Below are 19,674 nucleotides of genomic sequence, written 5' to 3'. Positions count from 1 at the left end.
AGGGCGAGCATGTTTAGCGCGACGCGGGCGCGAACCCGCGACCCTCGGATTACGAGTCGCACGCCTTCCGCGCTAGGCCATACCGGGCCATCCTTCATTTAGAATGATAATGTATATTATCATTAGAGATGTAACAAGGGCTTAAAAATTGTAGGACAAAACTTTTGTACGTCTTTAAAACTATTTGCATATTTCAAAACATTTTTATATCATTTTCAAATAGTCAACATTTCAAATAACATTGGTGTGCTTCCCAGTGTTTGAGCGTTAAGCCAACAAGCTTATAATGCTAAAAATTGAGTTTCGATGTTTGTGGAATGAAAAGCACAGACAGCCCACTGCGTAGCTTTGAGCTTGATAAAAAAACAACAAACAAAAACAGCGCCTTCGAACGACCTCTCGAACAGCTTGGGCCTTGGGTATTTTTTATCTTATTACCAAGCAACTGAATATTTCGGGTTAAAATGCGAGTTCAATGATCTTTCAATGTAGTTGCTGTAACGCGTAGGCTGAGGGCGTACGAGATAAGTAGTAGTTACGTAAAACTAAAAAGACGCTATACTCGATTGTAAGAAGAAAGGTGAGGTATATTCTTGGCAGTATTTTTGATTGCTACTTTTATGTTCCTTTTATGGACATAGTTGTACGTACATTTTATGTTCCCTGAGTTCGAATGAGATATGTTGTCAAGGGAACTAAAAACCATATGGTTAAAATACGGAAGATACTGTAGAGTTGTAAAAACTGAAAAGATACGGTTTTTGTCTTGGTTACTTTTTTTTGCAGATAGTTGTACTCTGTACCTTACACTGTCTACGGAGTAGTTTACCATGAATATCATGGTTAGTGATTCTATGTACGTGTTATATGATATATAGCTTACTCAGTTATTGGTTGCTTTAGTCCTTTAGTTTTAGTAAAATTCTAAAACTTTTTAAATCTCTTTCAAAATCAAATTCGAAAGTAAAATTTTTCGTGAGAGCTTATAAGGTACGAGTAATTATGAATATGGCTAAATTTGCATACAGTAAAAGTATAATTCAGATACTAAGGTTGTACAAGTTATTTGTGGAAAAGGGGATTAGTACACCATATCATATTTAGTTAAGTTTTTATTGTTGAAACTTGTAAACTTAGACAAATCTATAAAGATATAACTTCTCTGAGAGAATAGTCAACAGTTTGTTTTTTATCCTAGTTGAACTTTAAAAAAAAATCAAAACAGTACTTTAGTTCATAAATAAATACCTTATTGAACATGTAACTTAAAATGATGTAGCAGGTTAAGATGGCTAATTAGTTAAGTAATATTAATTATTAACCTGTATTTTGAAAACAAAAAATTGGAGAACAATAATAATAACACTTTTTAATAGGATTAATTTCCATAAAATATGTTTATACAGTATTAAAGTTTATAACTTATGTAACAGTACATTTAAATTTTAAATTTCCATACTGTAAATTTGAAATAATTTCAATGTTATTTTTTGATAATTCCTGGAAATTCAGAGTATTGTTACTTAAAGCTGCCCCCCAGGAGGATGGTGGTAAGTTTATGGACTTCTGGACTAAAATCCAGGTTTGATTTCTCTCAGTTAACACAGCATGGCTTTACTGTGAAACAAATACTTTGAGCTATTTTAATGAGTAAGCTATGTTTCACTGTAAACATATACAATGTTATTAGTATGCATGAGAAGCATACCTAAGAACATGACTTAAGTTGACTACTTCTTGAAGATGGTTTTCTAGTGTAATCATCTTGTTTGATTTTGTATTTTAAAATATGTTTAATAGTATAACATACTTATTTAGTTATGCATTGTTATAAATGTTTATTATTTAACAAAATTCATGACAAGGACTAACTTACTTACAGACATATGATACTGCCAAATATAGAAATTTAAGGTTTGTTTCATTTTTGGTAGAAATTGAGGAAAGTGTTTATACACTTTTGGTAATAGGGTCTGAAAATCTTGTATGTGTTTTAATACTTTTAAAGCTGTATAACTTATGTTAACCATGCTTGTCAAACATGTTACACCTTTCTTAAAATCCAAAGTAATGGCTGTGATCAGGAAACAAAGCTCATAGATTTATAACCAATCCACCAGGAGGCTACTTTTTGATGTATTTGGACAAAGAAGTATTTACCAACAATAAAGATGGCACTGAGAAAAAGATGCATCATCTAATAATTAACTGTTGTTTTTTGGTTGTTAACCACTATTAATAAACATTAAAAATGAATTCTGGTGTCTGTATTTCTTTAAAATATTCTAAGGCTAATTATGTTTAAGCACATGTATGCAGTTATTCAAATTTGAAAATAAAAATATTTGTGTGTATTTCATGTGTTGTAAAAAAATAAGTGGTTAAGCAGGTTGGTTTTTAAAAATGGACTGAGAGTGTAATATATAGATATTTTAAAATTTAATGAAATATAAATCTCGGTAATTTTAATACAGACTTCTTTATTAACTGAATCCTCTGATTTAGTATGTAATTCATTTTTGTATAATGTAGAGAATGACTTATTACAGGTTAATTACTTAATTTTGTTTATTAATTAGAATGATTGTGGTTAATTATTGAAATACATTTAGTGAAGAATGTGGTTTTGTTCTGTTAATAGTACTTTTTTCTGTGTTTTTATTATTATTTACCAAAAAGAATATACAGTCAAATGTTGTTATTTTTAAAACTTGAGTTGTCATACCTGTTATAATTTACATAAAGTGATGTACAAAGCAAAATGGTTTGTGTTGATACATATATAAAACATTTTTGTACTTTTGAGTTTTATCTTATGAGTTTTGTATGCATGCAACATTCATTTAATATCAATTTCTTCAACTGTACAATATGTTGCAAGTGTTGCATCAGAAAAATTGTTTTGTATGTATATATAATAAAATAACTAAGGAAAGATTTACTTTAATGTAGATGGAAAAAAAGATGTGTGCATGTACATTAGCAAATACTTATAATAACAGACTGATTTCACTGAATAATTAATTATTTGATTGATCTGAATATGTATTTTTTTAAATTTTACATTAGAATGTAAAGCTTTCTGTTACTGTATAAAACTGAAAAGATAAGAAAATTTCTTAAGTGGTAATTATCATCCAGTGTTCAAATAGGCTTGTAGAACAGTACATGTTATTTTAGTATTGAAACAATAAACATCCAATATAATCAGGTAACAAGGTATTACTAGACTTTAAACTTAGTTTCAACTGATTTATTCCTTTAAATATATTTTAATATATATATCATTTTAATATATTTACTTTAATGAAATTTTATTTATAGAAATCATACCTGTGCATTGGTATTTTCATGTACCTTTGTGTTGTTTGTTATATTTTCATTTATATCATTTAACAATATTTCTTCTGTAGGTTAGTAGAATAAATGTTCATTTGATGGGCACTTGTGAGAAAAACTGACATGTGAATTGGCTAGAGAAATGTATATAATATATTTGAGCATGTCTCTTAAGTGTTGTATGTTTACGTATATAGAAGTACTTTAAAATTTTTGGTTTAGTAAGACATGAATTGTAAAATAATATAGTTAATGAGTGCTGTATGTCAGCAGTTTGTTTAAATATTTTGGTTGTGGAAATGATTATTTAATGATATTTATTCTTAGGTTACGAGTTTATATTCTGTCTCTCTCATCTTGAAAACTATACACGATATACTACTTATGTTTTTTTATTTTTTGGCAGTATATATTACATAATTTTGAACGGAAACCACTTGACTTTCTAATAACTGTTTGGCTGCCCTGTTAATATAGTTATGTAAGCTGATTCATGCCGTAGCAAAAATTATCTCAACTACACTTGTATTAATGCATTTTTTATTTTTTTGTTTTGGAAAATTTTGTATTCTTTTTTGAGTCAGAAACAAGTGTTTAAAGTGGGAAAAGCTATTTACTACAGAAATACACTCTTACTAATTGTTCAGGCACTAATTTTTCAATGTTCAAAAATAATTGCTTCCACTATGTACATCTTATGCAAAATTAGTTTGTCGCTTCTTTGTATGTTATATTTATGTTGCAAAATCTTTCCACAGTTCTAGTGAAAGTAGCACAAAACTTGAAAAGTGATCATGGAATGTCCTGGGGAAGGTTCTTATCTATAGCTTTTATAACAATGGTGGCAAAAACTTCTCTGTAAGGCTGTACATGTATGATGGAAATCTATCAATAGATTTTAATTGTTTCTTTGTTGAACCAAAATCTCACTAGGTTTTGTTCAACAACTCTTAAAATCTATTAATTACAGTACAACCTAAACAAAATGTTTATAAGAAGTCATTTTCTTATGGTTACTATTATTGGTATTAAAGTATTTGTACCTTTTAGAAATTTCTTTTTAAAACTCAGATTTTACTTATTTGAGCCAGATGTAGTGAATTCTGTTTTTATTTTGTTATGGTTTTGTATATTGTACCATTATTTTTATATTATTTACTTCAAAATATGAATTTTTAGTTATATTAAAGTTCTAACTCATTCAGAACATGTAGATTTAAAGTATCTGTGGACATATTATGAAACTGATACAAATTTCTTCTAGTGGTTACATACAGATATTTATGTTGCATAAAATTATGTAGATTTACAGTAACAGCTAGTCACATGAGATGTAATCTTTTGGCCTAACCACTAACTTAAAAAAAAACAACTTCCTTCATCTTGAAAATGAATTGTTTCAAGAGACAGAGCTAGAAAGAATTATTGCTCATTATTATTCTTGATATTGAGAAGTGGTTTAATTTTGAAACATTGTGTTATTATCTGGTGAGCCAGTTTTGTTTTTATTCTTGTTTTCTTAATCCCTTTGATATTTATTGAAATTAAGAACATTGAGATTTATGTTGTATTTTTTTATTAATATTTGTATTCAGTCCAGGTCAGGTATGAGTTTTTTTGAAAGTGATGAAATTTCTGCTGTAGTTATTTTGTGCTTCTGTTGTTCTATTTTAATAAATTGGTTTTACTTGGCTCTGGATGCAGCAGCATTTTGTTTAGATTGCTACAGTGCTACACATGTCAAACAAAAGTAACCTAGTTATGTAATATTTTATTTTATAAATTATTTTCTGCAGAGTTAGCTGTTGTAAAGCCCTCTTTACAAAACAAATTAAATTGATATTTACAAGGGTTTCTTAGACAAATAGCAGAGCAAAAATTCCTTAAAACCCAGTACTAGCTAATTGCAAATGGTATAAGCTGGGAGGTAATACTTTCAAAACATATAAAGTACTATATTTGAATTTGAGATCCAGATATTAAAAGCTAAGTACCAAGTGATCTACTATCACAAACTTACTATTCATAATATAGCATCCAAACATAAATACAGTGTAATGGACTAAAACAGTTTGCAGCTACAATGAGGGTTTAAAAAAAAATTATTAAGCTTTAATAACCATCAAAATTCAAAACAAAACTTTCAAACAATTGAATTATGAATTTTATGTCTGACGTAATATGACTTGGACCTAATATAAATACTATTAGTGAACAATATTGCATAAATATCAATTTATTAACTTCAGTAACTAAAGAAATTTGGAAAAAGAACCAGAAGAAGAAAAAAAAACTAATTCTGAAAAAACAAACAAACCAGTGTTCCAAAATTCAACCATTTCAAGATCAATAACAATTTGTATTAATTAATCTTGTGAACTGATTTTCAAGATCAACAAAATCATTTTATTTTAAGGGTTAGACCATGAGGTTACATCTCATGTGATTAGTTAATTTTCATAATTTTTTACCACATTAACATCTGCATACTATTACCAGGGGAAGCTTGTGCTAGTTTCATAATAAAAAAAACACACACAAATTTAGTGTGCTCTAGGTAGTAGGTGAATTAGTACTTTAAAATAACTAAAGATTCATACTGAAAAAAAATATATGAATGGCAAACAGAACTATAACAGAATAAAAGTAGACTTTGCTATTTCACAATGGGTCTTTCATGGCTGCTTTTGTACAACCATGCTTGAAGAAAGAAAAATTCAAACTTTATTTTTCAGGAAATTATAATTTTCTTTAATAGATTGTTCAGGCAAAGTATTCATGATAAAATTTAGTTGGTAGATGGCAACTGTCCCTTTTAGAAATACGAGTGTAGAAAATGATGTTTTGAAAGCTTGCAACTTTTTATCTATAGGTTGTCCCCAAGTGACACAGCAGTATATCTGCAGACTCACACCACTTGAAACTGGGTTTTGATACCTGTGGTGGGTAGAGCACAGATAGCCCATTGTATATCTTTGTGGTTATTTCCAAACAAACAAACATCTTCAGGTCTGTGTGGGTATGGTGTTGTCAGTCTTTATAGCACTCTTGTGGATTGTGTGTTAGGATTGGTTGGTTTATTCCTATTTTTGATTGGAGGGGAGACTTTCTACAGTTTCAACCAGTGGTAGCTATTGGTTACTCACCTTAATTTGGAATCTTTATTCAGTAAAAGTTTTATTGTGTTAATGTAAAAGGATTATTTCATTTTTGTTGCCTTTCAGTTTTCTGTTTGTAACTGCTGTCCTTTGCTTGTTTTGGCCGCATCTCGTTGCTAACGATACTACCCTGTTAAAAATAAAATTATCTTAACTGAAACCTAACATGTTTTCTCAACTTTATCATGTTTCCTGTCATCCTGTTGTATGCCAAGATCCTTTTCTTTAGTCACACTATTGAGCAGTTTCCTATATATATATAATCCAAGCTATGATAATCCAAATGTATTACTTTGCACTTACTGTAATTAAAGGCAGTTTACCAAATATTTGTCCAATTTATCCAGTTTAAGATGCTGTAATGTTCTAAAGGGCCTTGTCCCATTAATTATCAAAATGAGACTCACATTCTTACCATAAGTATCCAGGTGATACTATCTTAGTTTGTAATAATGACTTATCATGATAATAAATTAACTGTTTTATGAAAGTTTGTAAACTTATTATAGTGGAAAAGTAGGTTACAGTGAAATTCTTTATAGTTTAATTTAATATTTTTTTCAGGATTTGCTCTTAAAAAACAAACAAACCAGAAGTTGGTTGGTACCTTTATTTGTTGCAAATAATACAGTTAATGTGTCTACTGTACTTAAATTATGGCACAGTTGTAAAAAATTCATAAATTGTATTAAAAATACAATTATCTATAGTGTGTTTGACCTCGAGAAAGAGCCTGACAGATGTTTCTCAAACATTAACACAGTGCTAAATCATACTATTTAAACATCACCAGTAACATCATCAAAACCATCCATATTACTTGCATTATTTTTTCTGCAGTATAAAGTTAAGCAAGGTTAATTTCTAATAGTTTTATTTTCACAACTTATAATTCAGTAACAATGGTAAATAGGAGAATATTTCATTTATAGACAATATTTTACACATACTTGTCTAGCAGTCAGATTACAACATCCAAAAATGTATTATAAGCTGCTTTCAGTTGCAAATTAGAGATGTACACATTGCACGAAGAGTGCTTAAGGATACAAGGTGTTGTAATTTCTTGCTGCATTTTTTAAGGGCTTTATATTTTGTAAATTTTTGTCTGTGTTACAAAACTGATCAAATGTGGTACATTAAAATTTAAAAAAGGAAGAATAATAAAAAGTGGAATTTGATAAAGGACACGTGTAGTATTATAGATATGAAAGTTAATAATTTGTGGAGGAATTATATTTCCAGAAAACATGGAAAGCAGAGTTTGATAAAAGATGCCAGTGTAGTACTGTAGATGTTAAACTTAATACTTTGAAGAAAATACCTTTTGCTAGAGCTTTACAGAAAAAGCAAACAAAATTTTGAATTACCGTAACAGTAGGTTTTTCTATGTAATTTTCTAACAAGAAAAGGACATGATTATTTTGGAAACGATAGACCTTCCTGTTATTTCTACTCATATTTTTTATACTTATGCTGATGAAACTCCAGTTTTTATAAGTGAGCATTCCTTTCACAGATGTATGCAGTCATTTAATATCAATTAATTTTGAAACATTATGTGTTGCAGGTATTGTAAAACTATAAAACATGAGATTAGTTATCCTTGACAACTCAGCAGAAGTCAGTATCTGGAATGCCAAGTACATCCGTAAAAGGATCCATGAGTTCAATCCAGGACCAAATCGCTATTTCACTCTTGGTTTGCCAACAGGTGTTGTCATTTTATTAAATTTTCCCTTTACTTTTGCTAATAATCACAACTTTTAAAATATTTGCAAACAAAGATAGCAGTTATGCAAAAATACAAATTGTCATTTGACTTGTTAAAATAACAAATAAATTGAGGTTTATGCTTACAAATATTTTGATGATGGAATGATCATATAAAGAGAGATTCCCTAAGTATTTGGTCAGAGATTTAAACCTGTAGAAGCCTGCAGGGAAAGTTAAAAGTTATATTAACAAAAGTAAGCATTATTTTAAGGAGTGTTTTATGATTGTATAATTGGTTTCAAATCCAGATGAATAAAAAAACAAACTCCAGATTACAAGCCTGTAATATATCTCAGTACTTCTCACAGATAAGTAACTTTATATACCTATATGTTGTGAAATCATGGAGAATTCCTACTTTATACACAAACTTTTTTCAGAGTAAACTGAAAAGAACAATTGTTTTTAGTCATTCTGAAATGGTTCATGATATTGTAGTGTGGTCTACTGTATAATATATATATTTTTAGAATAACATTGTTTTGATTTAATATTAAAACATACTTAAAGATAGAATTAAACCAAACCATATATGAACAAAAACATTATATTTTGTTCAGCACATCCAAAACAACATAATGAACTGGAAGGTCAGTATCTAGGTACTTGCATTTAGATATATTATAACTTATACCAACCTGCAACATTATGTCTTGTGTAATTTGTATAAAATGGATGTAACAGAGGTAAAATGGGTAGAAGGTCATGTGTGTAACTATATTTATATATATGTGTGTGTGTTAAAGACCAATTTTATTGACTTTAGGAAAGAACAGCATGCATAAGGATAAATTAACTAGCTATCTACAATGTTTCAAGAAGGTACCTTTTTTCTGCTCACACATAGCTATTATTGTTCAGTTCTGCTCTCTATTTTCAATTTTTTCCACAAGCCTTTCACTCTGACATATCCTTCTATTTACATGGTTTAACTGATTCACATGTGTAAGCCCCCAGTGCCACATATGGTATGTCTGTGAACTTACAGTGCTGGAAACTGGGTTTCAATACCTTTAGTGGGCAAAACACAGATAGCCCAGTATGTAGCTCTACTTTTAATTTCTGTCAAACGAACACGCATGCAAATTGTCAGGTAACAATCCTTTACCAGTGGATGTTCCCCACACACACACATTATTCTATTGTACAATATTCTACCAAACTATTATTTCTCATTTGTCAGTGCTCATGCTTGGATGTTTTATGTAATGATTTCTTTTAATTTTTAATTTTGGTATTATTTATTTTTCAGTTCCTACTTATGTTATATATTTGTAATTTGTATCTCATATCTTCATAGTATTCTTTAATTTTTCACCCAGTTATGGAACTTATCATTTTTCTATATTTACCAAGACAGTTGTATTTTGTTTTCATTTGCATTATGAATTCTGAAATGCAAGTTACCACTTGAGAGGTTCTACCTTTTACTCAATTATCAATAATTATTCCAAGAGAGACTGATTGTTATTGCTGTTTCTAAACTTTCTTCTCAACAAGCCAAACCTATTTGGGGTGATGAAACATTTCACAACATTTTTCCTTTAACTGAATTAGCTGTATCCTTCCATGTTCCTATAGTGAGTTTCATTAAGCCCAATATGGCTTTTTTTGGGCATTACTTCCCAGGTATATGTTCTGTTTTATCAATTTTCCTGGTTTCCTATAATCCTCTACCTTCCTTAGAGCATTTCTTCCTCTCAATATTTTGTGATTTCACCATTTCCTGATACTGGGATTCATGTTAAGCATTTTATATCTCAGTTTACATGATGGCATGAGCATGTTTCACCTCCATGGGCTTCAGGTCAGTTTGCTTTAGTTTATTAGGCTAGTTTTCAGTTCCTTAACTCTCAGCAACTGGAATCTATTTTACTCATTTGGAAATGGACTCTGATTGTTCCACTGTTTTTTCCTATGCCTAATTTTCTTGCCTTTGTCTTACTATTATGTCTATCTTACCATACTTATTTACAATACACCTTCTCTTTGAGGTGATCTACTGAGATCCTGAGGGTTTTATGGGGAATACATTTGCCCTTATTTCCATCCTTGTTTGCATATTTATCAATTCTGGAACATTCTTTACACACACAGTCCCTCCGTTTTGGGGATCTTCTGGGGAGAGACACATTTCTATTCCACATTAGTTTGCCATCTACTTATTTTAGAAACTTGTGCCTGGCATTTTTTCTTCAATGGGTAGTGTTTAAAGATCTTCCAGCAACTTTGGAATCCTGAGTGGAATCTGTAATACAGCAATAAACTCCTTCCTCATTGGTTGATCATTTATCTCACAGAGAGTCTCAACCATACCCTATATTTGTTTCCCATCCTAATTCTTCTAAACCCTCACCTGTACCTTCCTCTAGGGGATCTTCTTCTGGTCGTTTTATTTGACACTGAGTGTTGCACTGCCAGTAGTTTTGGTGGCTACCCTGTGGGCTCTGGTCCAGTGGGATCTTGTTCATCTTAGTATATTCATCTATGCTAAGACTTCAACAGGGATATATGTGTCCTTCAGGTTTTATCCTAGACATTTGCCATTCATTTCTTTCATTGTCTCAGGTACCCATTTCCTTGGGATCCTACCATATGTCAGTACCATTCCAAGGCAATACAGGACCTTCTTTCACAGAATGCCATCAAACCTGTGGTTCACTCTTCTCCAGGGTTTTATTGCAGGCTATTTATTGTTCCCAAGAAAATCAAAGACTGGCTAGCAACCTGCAGTCAATATTTCATGTCTCAATTGGTTCTTGGTACTACATTGCTTTGCTATGTAGTCATTTCTCACACCTAGGTGAGCTTTTTCTGCAGGTTGATGGATGAACAAAGTTGATATCTCAAATGCTCATTTCCACGTTCCAATATCACAGCAGTCAAGATGCTACCATTGATTTGTTAATCACTGGGTGGCTTATCAACTTCACACTCTTCTTATGCAGATTCTATGACACTGTATGTCTTTTGTCATGTGATCAAGGCTTTTACTGGGCCTATGCATGCTTGAGGATTGTGCTTCTACCAGTACATGGATGACTGGCTTCTGTTGGCTCATTCTGAACTGGAGTCCACCCAGCACACTTATCTGCTTCTTTTCAAGGCAACTTGAGTTGGTTGGTTAATTTGTTTGAGAGATCCTTTGTTCCTATTTAATTTTTATCCATTTGGGTGTTTTGTTAAACGCTCAACTCAGTTGGGCCCAACCTTCCCCTCTTTGACTTTATTTTATGGAGCTTGCAGTCAACAACAACCATACTTCTCCCTTTATTACTATTTACAAGGCTCTATCTCTTTTATAAATGCAATCCTCTATGATGACACTTATCCTCATAGGTGTGATCACATAAGATCCCATAAATGGACTTTGTGACCAAAGGAGCCTTGCATAACATCCTATGGTTTTCCTCTTACTCTTTCTCCTTCACTTGTAGATGATCTACATTGGTGATTAGACAAGGCTCACACATTGATGGCTTTCTCATTCATTTCATTCATCCAGATTTACATATTTTCATGGATGGTTCATTCTATGGCTGGGCAGCATGGGTTGAGCATCAAGTTGCTTTAGAGCAGTGGTCTGTGGCTGAAGAGTCTTCTTATATCATTATCCTAAGGCTTCTTTCTGTCCTTTGGATAATTTTCTCTTTTTGCCTGCAATCATCTAGTTGTAATCCATACATACAATTCTACAGTGGTGGCACACATCAATTACCAGGGAGGCCCTACTCTTTTCCCTTTTGCTATTGAATGTTGGATCTGATATTCTGGGCCTGCACACACAGTATTCATCTTCTTGAATGTCAAGTTTTAGGTAGTCTTAACATTGTTTAAGATAATTTGTCCTACCTAGAAAAAAACTTTAATTGATGGAGTGGCCTCTATATTATCAGAATTTCCAGTGTTTATGTACTTGGAAGGGCACTTAGCATGTGGATGCATTTGTCACTCTCCTTAATAATAAGTTACCTCAGTTTTTGTCACCAGTGCCTCATCCACTTGCTCTGGCTGTTGACACATTCAGTCAGCATTGGACAAACTTCTTTATGGATATTCTCTTACCTGACTCCTTCCTAGGGTGATTTATATCATCCACTCAATGTCAAATCCTTCTGCTTGCCACTACTGGGTGGCCCAACCATGATTTCTACAGCTGCTCCAGATCCAATCAACTCCACCTTTACCTCTTTCCAACACTTTCATTTATCCCTTAAGGTGTATTTCCTCCATCTTTAATCTTAGCCTGTGGATATTCTCAGTTTGATTTGTTTGCCATTAATGTTTCAGATACTCTGTACCATTTCTCTTGTATTCTTCTTTACCCAGATTTATCTTTCCTTACCAAGACATTGGTGGCTTGGGAGTATAATTTCTCCTTCTTAACAATTTCCTTTCCTTCCATTTCCCACCTTTTTCCATGTTTGATCCAGATTGACTTCCATGTTTAATTTATGCTCTTCATTATTATGTCATCCACATGGCTTCCTTCCATCATAATTGTTCTTCTCTATTCATCCCTTGGCAATTATCCTCTCTTCATGACCTCTATCTTTCCATCCTTACCAGTTGGGTTCAGCTTTTATACATTCTTCCTTGTTTCCTTTTTCCTGTCAATTATTTCATATCTCTTCCTATCAGGTTAGGTGTCTTATTTTTCTCTTGGCATCTCATCTACATCATCCTTTACTGTTCAGCATACTCTTATCTCTTACTCACGTTGCTGTTTTTTCCTCATCTTGTTGTCATACTCCACCTTTTTCCATATATATACACATACATACATATACTTTCAGGGGCCCATCCCACTTTTTTCATCTGGATACCACTCTGTGGCAAGTGGTGCTTGTCCAGGTGTACTTCAATCACTTAGATTTATATTCAAATCCTCACCATAAGATCATATTGACTTTCATTTCATGATTTCTATGGTTACTTAATACACACTGTTCCTTCCTTTTACATATACTAGAGACAGGGTGTTCTGAAAGATCATTCATGGGTTATTCTTCATGATATAGTTGCTTTATAAATATGCCCATTCCAAGGTGTACTGATCCAAGGACTTCCTTTGTAAAGCAGAAGGGGATTTTTGCCCATCCCTGCCATTCCCTAGATTGAATAAATTGGGTTAGGTCTTCTTTTAAAATTATGGTTTTGTAATCACCCATCACACTGCCTCCAGTGTTTATGTACCATAGATTCATCACTATATTTTCTGCTCCCATTTCTTCCAGTGAAGTAAGAAAGTCCTTTACCACTTTCTAGCTCCAAGCTCCTGGGTTGGTGAATCATGGAGACATCCTGAATGAAGGATAAACAATATGAACAATGATGAATTCAATCAGTTGAGAGAAAGGCAGTAGTGTTCTGCTGGTGTAGCTGATGGACATCCTCTTACAATATATTCCATCTTTTCACAGGCTTCTCAAAGGGGATACTGTAGCTTTGGAGTGAGCCACTATAACAATTGGGATTCCTCATCTTACCCATGAATGGAAGTCAGTTCCCAACAGTTGAGTTTTGAATTTTTGGGCTGAACTAGTCACCTTATTGCCAACACTAATGCTGAGTTGATTGGGATCCATCATCCTAACTCTGCATAAATGTCAGTTCCTAGCAGTCGAGTTTTGGATTTAGAGCTAAACCAATCAACGTTATATCCTCACACGTATGAAATTGGGATCCCTCATCCTGCACTGCATGGGTTTTGGTTTCCAGCAGTTGAGGTTTGGATTTAGAGCTGTACCAATAATTCTAATGTTCTCATACATGTGGTATATTGGCATACTTGCAGTTCACAACCCTTTGATTTGAATCTTTCATTCTGCTTTTGCATGGAGGTCAGTTCCCAGTAGTTGTGTTTTGAATTTAAAGCTAAGCCAGTCACCATAAGCCCTTACACATGTTCAGGAAGTGTCTTACTCATTTTGCTTTGGGTACATTCCTTTGGTGTTGTGAGTCATGGTGAATACATTTGCTGGTTGCTCCACTTTCCCTCTTGTGCTAATCCTCAGTACCAAGGATATTATTGTATTTGAGGAAGCCTAATCTGTTTTAGTAAGATATATATATATATACATATGTTGTTCCAATCACTGCCTAACCATTTTCTCTCCCATTTGGATGTGCTCTTCAGATTAGTTTGCCAGGTCTGTCTTACCTTTTCCACATGTGGACAAAGAGTATACCTGATACAGAAATGGTGCAGTATTCCACGTATTATGCTCTACTTCCTCCACTCATTCAAGAGTGAGATTTTTACTTATGTGTATGAGAAGAAATAAGGTACCTTGTAAAAATTATTATAATTTTCCTACACTGAAAATATATTCCTCATCTTTCCTCCTCCGTGTTCACTGATGCTTTGGTTTCTGCTTAAACTTAAAGTGATAGTAGGGCAGAAAAGCATAAAGCAATGGTTTCCCAATATTTGGCAGTCATAGACTGGCAAAGTTCCAAAAACACTTTTGGGGACTAACATTCCAAATAAAATATCTGTATGCATATTACATTGTGTGTTGGCAAACAGAAAATCCTGCTATTTCTTCAAAATGAAAAATATAAACTAATTCTCAGGTGATTTTTAGTCATCAAATATTAAAAAAAAACTAAAGTATCAGTGCCTTAAAAAGCCAAGATACATTACAAACCAGTAGAAATTAATTCAAGGACCAGCATTTGCATGGAGGGAGTTGTGTGTGTGTGTGTGGTGCACCTGTTGGTGGGGGTTTGTTACATGACAGTTTGCATGAGAGGGGTAAATGGGAATAAAAGTCTTGTAGCAGTGCTGAATGAGAATAGCTATGTATGTGAGTGGAAGTACCGATCAGAAATATATTTTAGGTGTAGGAAAACTATAACTTCTACAGGCTTCTATTCATTTTTGGCAATGTACCAGGTAAAATATACTTATCACATTTTAGCACATTTGTTCAGTTATATTTAAATTCATTATTTAAGCAAAATTTTAGAAAGAGAATACCTGGTAGTCTTATGTTAAACACTAGTTTTAAAACAAATTTGGATTTGATATTTTTTTCATTATTATTTCTTATGTTAGGTACACCGATAATTTATCATATAGAAGAACTTTGAAGTGAGAATTAACTAGATCACACAATTTTGTCATTGAGAGTTAGTGCTTATATTAGTATAGGGAAATTTTAAAAAAAAATCTTCACTCTAAGAAATTGACTCTACCACTAAAAGTTTGGTAATATCATTGTTCTTTCTCTCCATACTTAAAGACTTATCCAAGATAGATGTTATCAGTATGAAAATTCTCATTGCTCAAAAATGAGAAATAATAATAAGTATATTTACTTTGTTGATCAGGAAGTACTCCATTTGGAACCTACAAGAAGTTAATAGAATTTTACAAAGAAGGGACTCTGTCATTTCGTTATGTGAAAACATTCAACATGGATGAGTATGTGGGTAAGTGTGTGCAATAGTTTTAGGAAAAATTGAGAGTAAATATTTTTGTGACGAGTTGTTAATATGTAATAATAGTTCTTTGAATTAACAGTGTTAGGTTTGAATAAAGAGTGTTTTGTTAACTGAAATAAGATTTACAAATGGATTTGGATGTGCATTGTTGTATTTTCCAATTGTTCTTAGGGTTTTTTTTAAATATAATTGTTAATGCTTATGACATACAAAATATCTTAAACTGAAACAAAGTATATTTAATGGTATTACCATTTTAAAAGTTTTTATTCATAGGTACACATTTTAATTGCTAACAGTGCTAAAAAGCTGGCCTAGGTTGTAAATTAGAGTATATTTTTATTCATAAAGGTTTGAAAAATAAATAGATTCATCTCATTTTACTTTAAATTATATTTATTATTATTAATTTTATAGAATATGTTGAATAATTTTTTTCCACTTTGTAGTTGTAGCAAATACATATGAGAAAAATGTATGTATTCTGAAATAGTTTTAATAATTGTTTCATATATTTACTGTCAGAGTATTAATCTGAGGTTGCATTAAATTAAAGTACATACTTCGAATAAAAGTATGTTTTGCAAACTGTACTAAATGTTCAATATTGTATGTTTCAGGACTTCCAAGGGACCACCCTGAGAGTTACCATTCTTTTATGTGGAACAACTTGTTTAAACATGTGGATATCTTGCCAGAAAATGCCCACATACTGGATGGGAATGCCCAGACTTACAGAAAGAATGTGAAGAATTTGAAAGGAAAATATCAGAGGCAGGAGGAATAGAACTTTTTATAGGAGGTAAACATGTATATTAACAATTATTAGGGTGAAGTTCATGTGTAGATCTAATGCTTATGTATAAAACTAGTTTATAAGAAATTGTTAAGATTGGATATCTAATAGCAACGTAGTAGTGTGTTAATTACAGGTATAAATCATTCATGGTTTTTAATACTTTACCTTATGGTGGGTACATTTTTCTTGGTTTCTACTATGCTCTACTATGGATAAAAGAATACACACAGAGCAAAGATTGTAGTAACTGACTCAACAAGGAAGTGGGGATGCTATAAAAAACAACTGTAGTAATTTTGAGTTACATTTTCCATCACAAATGTGAATTTTTGCCCATTATACAAAATCACTGCATCGGTCTTCAGTTTTTCTGTTTGGTTGGTCACAGCAATACAAACGGTATAAATCAGTAAAGTACAATACAAACAGTACAAATCAGTACAGTACAATACAAACAGTATCAGAGATGCCAACCATTACGATGTGAGTGTAATTATTACGATTTTGGTGTATACATTATGACTATACGCTCATACTGACAAATATTACGACTTGTTGCAACTCCCAAATTATTATATATTATATAGGCCTGTACAATAAAGTGATAAATTGTTCCCCCAGGGCTTGAAAAGGGGTGAAAAGAAAATTTCTAGTGAGATACAAATAAATTTTGATAATAAATAAAAGACATAGTCCAAATGGCTGCTTGCAATAATCATGTTTGTGCTTGAAATAATAAAAAATATTTGTATCTCTGACGTTTACCAATAGTTTGAGTGCGGTGCTTCTCCATATTGGGTAAGTGGGGGAATCTATAGTTACATCATTAGTGTTTGTCAGCCAATCAGCGCTTGCGTAGATGGGTATTTCTCGTTTTCTAAGAGGCATAGAAATACCAATGCGATCATTCACAAGATGGAAAAAAAGAGGCCTCATTCACCAGATTGTCTTGTTTCTGGCAAATCTAAAAGAACTAAAACTATGAATCAAAAAGTTAGGAAAAAGTATTGTGCAAAATATCTGGTTATTGCATCAAAAGTCAGTGACAGTCATGCGTTTTGTACAGTTTGTCACATCGATTTTTCTGTGACTCATGGCAGGATAAACGATTGTTCCAGACATACAAAATCGACATCTCACCAACAAAAGGCTGAGGCGAAGACAAAAAGATGCAGATAACGACATTTATGAGTAAGAATTAAGAATATGAAACCATAAATGTAGAAGTGATGTTCACGCAATTCTTCATTGCTCATAATTTACCCCTAGCTGTAGCTGATCATGCAGGATATAGCAAAAAAATAGGGCTTTGCTAGAACCAAAACTACAGCTATTGTTCAAATGTTGGGTTGTGAAGATGACAAAATTATTTCAAGCATACTTACTAACAGTGTTTACAGTTTAACCACAGATGGATCCACAGACATGGATGACTCAAAACTGTATCCAGTGGTTGTATGATATCTGCACAGGCTCTGTCTATAATCATTATGCTCAGTCATTTAAAATAGTTGCATCTCTGCAGTATATATCAGTACAGTACAATACAAACAGTATAAATCTTCCACTTTATAAAAGTTTCATTTTTAAGCAAGTAATTGTTTGCCATAACACTAGGTAATAACTCTTTTTTATTTAAGTCAAAGTTTGCAGAGATAAAAATATTTATTTTTTATTTATGCCTATATTACAGAAATGATATTTTAGAATTACTGCATAAAATTACTGAATTATGTAAAGTTATTATAAATTGACCTTAAACTAGAACGTATTTGTCACCAGTATGTACAGTTATAGCAGATATTATTTCTGAGTTTAGATCATCCAGTATTTCATAGGATTCAAAAAGAAGATATATATTATAGATGCTAACTGATAAAAAAGCCATCCTTCTATAGCTGACCATTTTAATATTTCTTTGGTACTGTTTGTATTTGTCTAAAATGAATTTTTGATGCAACATTTAATCATTTATATAACAAATTCATTCTGTAACCTTCTGTATATTACTGGAAGAAGGAAAGTAATCAAAAAGTGTAGAAAATGTAATGATTTTTCCTATTGTATTTGTTTCTCTTGATAGTATTCATATATCAACCACATTCCCTTCCAAAGAGCTGGGTGTGCATTTACAGTGTAAAGGTTTTCATTCATTTGTGCTTCAAGCTGAATGTGATTCACATTTGTTCTATGTTGATTCTTGTGCTGGTTGTCTAGGAAGTATGCACAGTGATAGAATTTGAAGAAAGTCTAAACTTTACACTGAAGTTGTACAAATGTGTTTTCTAATTTTCTTATATTATTGGTGACTCAGTACATCATTGCAAAATGGTAGTTACTGGGAGCTCTTAAGAACAATTGGAAACAAACAGAACCATAAATATTACATGTATTTACTGCTCTACTTAAGAAATACTGCTGAAAGAGTATTTGTTTTAGCAAATGAAAGGTTTAAAAGATTTAAAAACCTTGAATTGAAATATGTGGACACCTCAGTTTAAGGTATGATCACTATAGAAGTATTCTGTAACATCTATTTAATGTGTGAAGTTGATGTGAAAGTATTTTATGAGAGGATGAGATGACTCAGCATTTTATAATAACAGATGGTAATAATACCCTTCTTCCAATCTTTGGTCAAAATAATGGAAATGGAAAGCAGAATATTCAGGAAACTGTGAGAAAGAAGGAATTTGTAATACAAATGTCTGCCTTTTCATATTTATATTTGTTGTATAACAAAAGCTATTGTACATTTATTAAATGTTTTTGTGTACTGCTTGTAGATGGGCAATTCCACAGTAATGTTATATGTGAAAAATGTTGAAAAAATAATAAATTCTAGCTGATTTCAGAGATTGTTTTAAACAAACAAGATTTATTATAAAACTTGCATTTCATGTCTTTATGGTCACATCATTGTTTATATCATGAATATTAACCTTCTATAGGGATAGGGTTTTAGGATGATTAATCAATATACCTAAAACAAATCAGATGTACATAAAAGTAATACATTAGATTATCTGTTGGAATACCATATAATTAACAGTTTCCTTGAGTAACACATACTATCCAGGAACAAAATTTGTGTTACATAGTGTAATCAGTTATTCACATGATCACAATGTGGCTATAGCCTGAAATATT

General features: G+C 31.9%; 1 protein-coding gene across 1 annotated transcript in view; it reads left to right on the top strand.

Moving 5' to 3' along the window:
- Nucleotides 1-305: 305 nt before the first annotated feature.
- LOC143229857 (glucosamine-6-phosphate deaminase 1-like) overlaps nt 306-19,674 on the top strand; it is a 32,983-nt gene continuing 13,614 nt past the window's right edge. Inside the window, 5 exon segments of the mRNA XM_076462697.1 lie at nt 306-580; nt 8,068-8,211; nt 15,612-15,713; nt 16,346-16,450; nt 16,453-16,527. Coding sequence (XP_076318812.1) covers nt 8,088-8,211; nt 15,612-15,713; nt 16,346-16,450; nt 16,453-16,527 — 406 coding nt within the window. The 5' untranslated portion in view covers nt 306-580; nt 8,068-8,087.

This window comes from Tachypleus tridentatus, chromosome 10 (assembly GCF_004210375.1).
Source record: "Tachypleus tridentatus isolate NWPU-2018 chromosome 10, ASM421037v1, whole genome shotgun sequence".
In the NCBI taxonomy this organism is placed as follows: Eukaryota; Metazoa; Arthropoda; class Merostomata; order Xiphosura; family Limulidae; genus Tachypleus; species Tachypleus tridentatus.
Note: the sequence above shows the minus strand (reverse complement) of the source record. Positions and strands in the feature narration are given on the sequence as shown.